The 10,000-nt window shown below is 50.3% G+C and overlaps 1 protein-coding gene across 1 annotated transcript in view; it reads right to left on the reverse strand.

Moving 5' to 3' along the window:
* The window catches only part of LOC308157246 (tetratricopeptide repeat protein 28-like), a gene marked incomplete at its 5' end in the record, with an annotated part of 169,892 nt that overhangs the window by 57,415 nt on the left and 102,477 nt on the right, over window positions 1-10,000 (reverse strand). The window contains 2 exons of the mRNA XM_080530770.1: window positions 7,914-8,044; window positions 9,176-9,448. Of these exons, the coding sequence (XP_080386896.1) occupies window positions 7,914-8,044; window positions 9,176-9,448 (404 nt within the window). The remainder of the gene's footprint in view (window positions 1-7,913; window positions 8,045-9,175; window positions 9,449-10,000) is intronic.

Here is a 10,000-nt window from a genome sequence, read left to right on the forward strand (position 1 = left end):
TTGGTCATTTACAGTCCATGGGAGTCCCGTTAAGTGTCACTCTGGCTGGCTGGTCCTGTAGGAGAGACCCCAGGTTGTTGGTGCAGGGCTGCAGCCCCTGTTTGGCCATGGGAATAATCGATAACCATTTCCACCCAGTCACAATGACTAATCAAGACCAGTAATTGTCCCAATGAGTAAAACCAGGGCTTGGATAGAGCAGTGCCCAGAGGACATTGTTGCTTTGCAGCATCGGCTGTCCCCGACCTCTGACCCTGACTCTTAATCACCAATTACCATGCAGCTTTTCAGCATGTATTGATGTAAGCTAGGGGCTTTGGGCCCAGAATACATATCAAACAGGCCAAACAACAACACTCACATGCAAATGTACACATCCACTCTAGAGGACACACGCTGAAAATGCAAATGTACAATAAACTGACAGCTGACGGGAAAATCGTTGATATATTTTGAGTATAAGCCAACATCGATGGTTTTGTTTGAACCGGCCAGTTGTAGTGTCTTAAATCTCAAGATCTCACAAATTACACAATCTTCCTAAAGGAGCTGCTGACATGATTCATAGACCGAATGACTAGTTTTTGTTTTGCAGGTCAGATCAAATCTCCACAGTACAGTAATATAGGTCTCTGTGTTAGTGTGCATCCAAGGAACCAATTTACACTGCTTGGCCATAAATAGGTCTTACACTAGCTAAATCAACCCTACCCCCCTCCCATGAGACTGTGATATGGAGTACGCTCACATACAGTATCTACACAGGCACTCACTAACACACATATAAAACACGCAAGCTCGTGCAGAAACACACAGATACACACACACACACACACACACACACACACACCCTCTCCCTCCCTTTCCTGTCTCCACCTCTCTCCATCTCTCTTTCCCAGTCTCCTCCACCTCCCCTTTACCTCTCCCTCCCTCTCTTTCCCTTCCTCTCTCCTTCATTAAAATGGACTTCCTAAAGCCTCCATTCGTCTTGCTGACAGCTCCACTATCGATCGGCCTGGAGAGAGGATGCCGTTCCAGGCCTTTAAATGGTTCTCTGGCCAGCCTGTGTGAGAGCTGGGCTGGAGGGGAGGGGAGGGGAGCAGAGGAGAGGAGAGGAGAGGGGAGGAAGGAGGGAGGGAGAGGAGGAGGGAGTGGAGCAGCCAGATGGAGAAACTAACTCACACCAGCTACGTTCGGGTGGGAGGTCTCTCCCATCAGTCTGGGTGCTGTGCTCTACTGAAGATGCCTGATTCACTTTGACAGCTGCGAAATCCTTTTACACTGTACTTGACCATCCAAAACAGAATGGTCCAGTTTCATCAACTACAGTAGGGTACAGCACCACGCCTTATACGTTCAAGACGCTGCTGAAAGGGTCATGGCCAAAGACACTAAGGGAGGCAGCCAGTATGAGCATGAGGCACCGATTTTCTCTAATCCATCCAAATGATCATGCAGATGATCAATTAAGCACTGAGATACCGAGCCAGTAGATTAGGCAGTGCCTCAGGATGCAGAGTAAGCAGGCACTGGCACCCCCCCCCCCCCCCCCAATGAGTCTCTGGTATACATGATACAGTATGGTAGGCCTCAATGACCCTGGACCCAGGGACGATGTAGCACTGCGGAGGAACACTCAGAACATCGTCCACACAGCGAAATAAAAAGAGGTTTCAATTGGCCCACGCTGACATCCCATTCATTCCAATCAAATCCATCCGAAGCAACTTTCCGCTGGCTGACGTCTTTAATGGGCCCTCATCCCTTATCGTCAGCCATTATCAAGGGAAGATGAGTTGGCACTTTCCGTCATCTCTCCCTGCTCGCCACACGATACGAAATTCCTCTGCCAAGATGAATGATTGGACGTTTGATTTTCCTAATGATTCAAAATCTCAGTGGCGCAGTCAGTGGCCTTGCCATGGAAGCCCCGCAGAGGGAGTTTAATTCCCCCACCCCCACTCTCCCTTCCCCTCCCCTCCCCTCCCCTCCCTCAGATGAGTGCTATCTGTGTCTCTGACTTGTCATCCATAATCATAGAGAACCACCAACAGCACCAGTCAGCGTGAGGGAGTCTCCCGTGACCGTGTCACTGTTTATTTGTTCTCTAATATGTCCCTCTGAATTGCCATTGATTGCGCCGGCCGAGGGAGAGAACAACAGACAAGGTGTAATATTCATGACAAATTACTCGACTTCCCCGGCTGCGAGGAGCAGTTCAATCTACATAAGGCCAAGCAGTGCTTAGAGACAGGCCTGGTTAGGGCAGACATTAACGGAAGGCCTTCTGATCCTCCTGTATCGACGCTCTGATCAGTAAATACATCAGGCTCTAGCGGTTGTGTACTCAGCTCTACGTATTCCATTCGAAAAAGACCATCACAGCAGTGGTATTAGAGAGCGTAGCTCTGCCTTCTGGAGGGCGTTCTTACTCTAGACGAGTGCAAGGAGAGTCCGAGGCTCCGTGAAATGGAGAGAGAAAAAGAGAGGAGGGGAGACAGATGGGTGGATGGAGATAAGAGGGGGGAGTAAAGGTAAGAGAAGAAGCACGGTAGCATAAAGGAGGCAGTGTGAAGAATGAACGAAAGAAAGAAAGGGGGAGAAGGAGGGAAGGAAGGAAAAAGAGAACAGGAAGGGGGAGGAAGGGAGAAATGGAGCATGGGGCAGAGAGGAAGGGGAACGGGAGGAGGCTGTAGGGGCAGGAGTCGATATAACGGCAGTCATTCATCTCTCTGACAGCATTCCAAGTGCTCCACTGGGGGAGACACACTGCTGCGTCACCTACAATGCAGCAAATGCGCACACAAATACGCATTTACAAACCCTCCACTCAACAGTGCATACACACACACAAACAGGAACAGGCACGCACAACACACACACACACACACACACACACACACACACACACACACACACACACACAATCATTCCCTGGGAGACTGCTGCAAGTCTATGTTCTGGGTCAATGGTATCTTGTAGGGTGGGGCAAAAAATCAGTAAATACACCATTACCCTCCAACGGGTACACACACACAACACATTGATAGCTACACGCCCTGAGCTGTGTGCATCAGTTATACTCAAACATCTGCTGATTAGATAAAGCAGTGTGTGCTGCAACAATCAAATTAAGAGCTACTGTATAAATCTTCCTGCAGGCTGAAGCCGGATGGTTTATCGTACTGTACCAAACTGCTGTGCAGACAATGGGGACTACGTTCATACAGTACATATACCCACTCAATATGGGTTATCTCTGTCCTCTGCACTCTTATTCTATAACCCCCCCCCCACACACACACACACACACGCACACACACACACGCACACACACACACACACACACTCGCACACTCGCACACACGCACACTCGCACACACGCACACACGCACACTCGCACACACGCACATACGCACACACGCACACATGCACATACGCACACATGTACACACACACACACACACACACACATCGCCGTTCCTCTCCTGGTCATGGTCTATTGGCTGTGCCGTATAATATATCTCCCATGATTCACGGCTAAGCAAGTCTGTGTAGAGCAGTTCTGACTCACTGGGCTGTGGAGAGCAGGGTGTGTGTCATTATGGCACAGTGGGCTGGACATGGTTTTAGAGATACTGCAATACTGCAACTAGCTTGGTTTAGCGGAATCAAAGTGTAGTGTCTCCCGTCTGCATGCTACTGCTGCATTGTGGTCTTGTCTCGCTTAGAAAGACATACCCACAGAGACCGATGGTTTTACAGTGGTTGACTTTGAGAGGAGAGTATCTGAATGATTATTATCTCCAATCATCTGGGACTGGGCTGCACCATTAAGCAAGCAAGAATATTCATGACTGGAGAGGCACTTGCATACATTTGGCATCTCACCTTTTTTTGGCATCTCACCCTCTTTATCCTCATCCTGAGACATTTTAACTAAATTAACCCCTCTAAATCATCCCCTAATCCCTATCCTCAATCAGCAGAGAGGGAAGTGGGGAGCGTGGAGGGGTGCACAGGCAGGTGGGGGGGGGGGGGGGGCAGAGGTGCCAGCTCCTCCCCCGCCGCCCCCCATTAGAGCGGACCCCATAAAGGCAGCTCGGGCACGAGGCCAGGCCCCTAATGACTCCTTAATGATGCCCCTCGTAGACTGCAGCCCAGCGTTGACAAACACTGACAAACCCTGAACATGACACCAAGGAACACCCACCCTCACCCCTCCACACCTCCTATTTACACACTCATCTCTCAACCCTTCCTCTCCCTCTCCCTCTCCCTCTCTCCCCCTCCCCGTCGTTAAGCCAGCTGGGCAGGAGGAGGTTCTTCAGGATCCCCAAACTACCCCGGCAGATAAACACCAATGATGAAGTGATCCGTGTCTCCATTTTTACTAAAGGGGTGCATTTGTGCAAATTCCTGTCAGCAGATCGACCGGGGGAGAAGGCATAGACAAACAAGGACAGAGGTATGGGTGGGGGAGGTGGGGGTTTTAAGGCAGCTACAACTATAGACCCAATATAAAAACACCCTTTCCTCCTCTTTAACTCTCTGTTTGTGATTTCCACTTCAACCAGGGGTTGGGGGAGCCAGCAGCAGCAATGTCCTTTTAACATCACAGGAGTTGTAATTACAGACTTCAGCATCGTCAGCCCTCCTCAATTTCTCCTAAATACTCACACCCCAAAATTAGGGGTTACCTCACTCCAGTCCAACCTACTATTTAAGACCAGCACGTCACATGAAAACAGAGGAGAAAACAGAGAGTGGAAACAAGACCTACAGAAGACTGACTTAAAGGTGTTTGTTTGTTGTGGCTGTAAAGAGGGGGACTAAACCAGGTGGAACCACATTTAGCCTTGTGTACTGCTCAGTAGGACATGGGTCTAAAACTAAACTTGGCCGGGGCACATAGAGGATAAAGTAGAGAGTCTGTTTATGTTATACCTCCAGTATATCTGGCGGCTGAAAATCTGCTAAAGATATTTTCCAAAGGCTGAGAGTTAAAGAAAAACACAAACTCTCTGGTACGGTATGACCTCACTGGCTTGGACTGCAGCTCCTTGTCATGGTCACGGATGACAGAGCGTGGACTCCACCAATCTCCCCTCTACCAGCTAACCTGCATCTTTGATATTACTCTATTGAAGACATCCCACTTGCCCTATCCATCAACTTATCTCTCCTGCTCTTGAACAAACATGCACACACGCACACACACGCACACGCACACACACACACACACACACACACACACACACACACACACACACACACGCACACACACACACACACACACACACACACAATGACACCACAAATCACTTCAAGATTTTCCATTTTTAAGAGCAGCGTCCATTGAAAAAAAGCGGAAAGCTTTTAGTGCTTGTCACCAACAAAGCAGGGACCTTGGTGGCGATCATCAGGGGAAAGTGAATAACCATATATGACCAACATCTTGGCTACTGTAAATCCAGGCTCATGCCTGTTGTGGCCTGGTGACTGTGGCTTCAGCTGCCCAGCTGTAGTAGACACAGCAGCCTGTTCACCAGGACCAGCTCCCCTGAGCGGCGCAGAGCCAGGGCTGTGCCAGAGCATTAGCAGATGAAAGAGAGGCCGTACGCTGCTCTTTTACTGATAAAAAGCAGCAGGATCAAATGACTGTCTCTGATTTATGGTGAACACTCCTCGGAGGATCTCTGTCTTCTGTCTCCCTCTGGTCCTCCATCACAGGAGGGACAGTCTGAAGTGGGGGAAAGGGTATCAGTACGAAATGCTGCAGTAACACAGAGGTGGACTAGGAGAATGGTGTGTGTGTGTGTGTGTGTGTGTGTGTGTGTGTGTGTGTGCGTGTGTGTGTGTGTGTGTGTGTGTGTGTGTATATGAGAGAGAGGAGAGTGCCCACTTACTCTCTCTTCCCTAACACAGGAATAAAGGCTATCAGAACTCTGCGGTAAGCCAGAGGTGGATTAGTTCCTAGCAGTGTTGAGAGCGCCCCCTACGCTCTCTCTCGCCACACTGGGGTAACTCACCCTCCGCTGGATATTCACTCAGCACCACATCCTGTCTCCCGTCTAGCCTGCCTGGGTTCTAAGGAAGTGACCTCACCTCCACAAGGGCCAGATAATAAGTCCACATCAGAAACAAAAACAGTGGCGGTGCAGTAATGAGGGATCCGCTAGCCCCCGGTGCGCACTGAGGGAGACCAGGTGGTGTGACACACATATGACTGTGATTAGGGGGCCGGCGAGGGGGCAGGCCAGGAGGGGACGTCCTGTATGAGGCAGCCGTTAGTAGCGTGGAGTGACCTCGTCATGGCCCTGGGATAGTCCCTAACACGTCCTACATTCACATGACTGTCGCGCTTCCAAAAGCACTGTGTGTGTGTGTGTGTGTGTGTGTGTGTGTGGAGGGGATTTTCTCTCAGAGTCAACCAATGAGCAGTGCAACAAGTTGCTGTGGGGAACATAAACACATAAAGAGAGAAGATGAGAGGTATATCTGACGGCTAGTCAGGTGGCAACTTGGCGTTATTAGGAGGCTTTGGGATATCATTAAGGGGGGGTTCATATAAATCCTGACTGAGCAGGCAGGGTTGTGGGAGCACACACACACGCACACACACACACACACACACACGCACACACGCACACACACACACACAAACACACACACACACACACACACACACACTCATTAAAATCTACCATCTGGTCAGCCAATTAATGCCGCTGCCTAATACGAGCTGGGTAATAAGACCCCCAAATCAGACACGAAAGACCCCTAACTTGCCTTGTGCACACCTGCGATAACCCTAACATTGACTCCTCCTATGGCAAAGACACACTACTAATCTCCTACAGTACCTATAGTATACCTCTGAGCCTATCTATCTATAGGCGTTCGTGGGGAGAAGTCAGGGGGTGCTCTGGACTCATTCGGTTTTGCTTTGTGCATTGTGTGGCGTCTGACTGGACTGTTTAAACGTCTCCTGATATCTGGGAACACAAACAAATGTAGCGCTGGCCTGGCAGAGAGGATAAGAGAGACGAGGGGAAACAGGGGCATTCTTCTCTCTGTGTGACGGAACTCTGCTGGAACGAGCACCTGTCACCCCCCCCCCCACACACACACACACACACACACACACACACACAATCACTATAGAGGTCAGGGAGAGAGGAGAGGGGGGGAGAGAGGGAGAGAGAGAGAGAGAGAGAGAGAGAGAGAGAGAGATAAGAAGTACAGAGTAGAAGTACTACTCTGCCCCCCCCTCCTCCTCCCCCTGTCTCCCCCTCTCTATGCTATCCTCCCTCATGCCACGCTCCCAATTTTCCACCCTCTCCTTTTCTATCCAAACAGCTTCATCTGTGTAAATTACATTCCAAAAATCAGCATATGTTGCCAAAGCCCCAGATTTACTGGAACATGAACAGGATAAATAACTGCATAATATCTGCATAAACGTTTTGCATTGATAACGAGGAGCACCAGCTGCTACTTAAGGCTCCTATCGGTCTACTCTACCTCTCTCTCTCTCTCTCTCGCTCCTGATCTCATCACCTTCATTTGTTCACCTAACCTACTTCCCTTCCCTCTGTCCGTCTGACTGGAGGCACGGCGTTACCGCCCTTCAGCGTTACCCTTCAGTCAACCTCGGGAACGAGACAGAGGAACACCGGACGCAGCAGAATCACACGCCTGCAGGAGGCACTGACAAAAGGAAACAAAAGAAGCCGTCCATGCGTGGCGTTCACGGACAGACCTCTCCTCTCTCCTCACGGAGCACCACGACGATAGAAAAACTGCATGATTGGTAGGTAGTTTTATCTTGGACATATGACTGCCTGAAAAAGACCACTTGCCTCCCCCCCACCTCCACCCCCCCAAGTTCTAAAGCCTGTGTCTCTTACCTCCCTGTCCTTCAGCTTCATGGCCAGGACCAGCTGGTGGCGGTGGTTGGTCAGGGCCTCGCGGTAGTTCCCCTTGGAGAAGAATGCCGAACCCAGGTTACCATGGGCACGGCATTCGCCTGTTTGGTCACCTGGGGATAGCAGGGTAGTTAGGAGAGAGAGAGAGAGAGGAGGACAGGGACAAGAGAGGGGAGGGTAAGGGAGAGAGGGAGCAGGACAGGGACAAGAGAGAGGAGGGTAGGGAAGAGAGTGAGGAGGGTAAGGGAAGAGAGGGAGAAGTGAGACTGAGGTGATCAACAATCCCTGGATAGAACAGAAGAGAGTTCAGAACACTGCTGTTCAATGCAAACGCAAATTCCACTAAGAACACATCACAACGCTTCCTCTTTCAATCCAAGCATCTGCATCCCACTGTCAAAGGATGCATTCAACAGATAATCACCACCAAGGGTGCTGTTGTTCATTGCGGGGTCTAAAGGGGAGTCGCGGTCCACTACCGCTGCAGAGCGATGGTGCGATGGATATCTCTTGACACTGACATCCCATTATGTCCTTAAAAGGGAATGTGGCCGTTTTAAGCCGGTGTACAGTGATCCATAGCAGGTCCGCTAACTGACAGCAGGTAGGCCTGATCTCTAGGTCCCAGTGGGGTGAGAAGGAGGGAGGGCCTTATTATTTCTGCCTGATCGACAGGCCCCACAGACGGGGGCAGAGTCGGGCTGAGGGAGCATGGTTCTACCTGAGATCCACACCGCTCTCCCCAGCTTATCTCAGGCTGTTCGGCCCACTCATGTGTCAAACTTCCTGGAGCAAAAACTGTGCTGCCTCACACATACAGACACACACACACAGACATGCACGCACACACGCACGCACACACAGATGGAGGGGTACACAGTAACTGTGAACCAAAATACACACACATGCTGTACACACAGATGTGAACAGATACAGGAAGCGCATTGGACACACATTAAACGGATGACTGACAACCCACACACTCACACAAGCAGAAACATCCATTCATCGAGAGCAATAAGTTCAGCTCATTATTGGATCCCATTATGTCAGTGATCAGGGACCATTCCAGGTGCATTTCTTAATCGAATGATGTGTCAAAGGGTAGCTGGGGTAGTTGTTTTCCTTCATGGATCATCTGCACTACAGACACTGGCCAACTCTAATCATGCCCATCCTTCAGGACTAACAACCACCCTCCCCTCCCTCCCACCCCCCACCAACACCTCCCCCTGGCCACTCACCTAGTGTCTTGGACACCTCCAGGTCCTGCTGCATGTAGCCTGTGCTCTTCTCGGCGTTGCCCAGCGACCAGTGGGCACTGCTGAGGGCGGAGAAGACGGAGCCGCGGAGCTTGAGGCTGCAGGTGCCGATCTTGAGCGCCGCCTCCAGCACCACAACGGAGGCGGTGTGGTGGCTCGCCGTCAACAGCTCCTGACCAATCACAGAGACCACCACGAATGGACTCTTGTCCAGCTTCATCTTCTGCAGCTGCTGGTAGGTGGGCTCCAGGGACTCTGGGGAGGGACAGGGGGAGTCGGGGTGAGAGAAACAAGACGGCCAACACTGTGAGCAGCTTCTTTCTGAAATGAATATTATGAAATGTGTATTCTATCTCATCAATGAATAGCTTGCGAGACAACAATATTTAAAGCCACTCAACATATTTGATAATGCTGGTCCTTATTGAATTCAGTGTATTTCCAGGACAGTAATGGGCATGCTGTTGTTAGCTAAAAGACTCAGGTTTGGTTGTGATGGCTTTAAAACTGTGCTCCACTTCTCTAGAGTAATCTAGGGCAATACTTTACGTACAGCGAGTGTTTAGACACTCCTGCAAAGTGAAATTATATTTCCGTCTTCTCTTTATTTTCATTGGATAGCGTAGTATAAAGAGAGAGAAGAGAAGCCTGGGTGGGGTTTGAGGCAGAGTGAGGAGGAGGGAGAATGATGGTGAGACCGCTGCTGGTAATGCACAGGGGAGGGGGACAGAGGAATGCAGAGCAAAGCAGAGGAGACACACAAGGTGACCTTTGGGAGGGCTGAAAACGCACACAATGGCATAAATC

The sequence above is a fragment of the Nansenia antarctica genome (assembly GCF_963989245.1).
Source record: "Nansenia antarctica genome assembly, chromosome: 5".
Lineage (NCBI taxonomy): Eukaryota > Metazoa > Chordata > Actinopteri > Argentiniformes > Microstomatidae > Nansenia > Nansenia antarctica.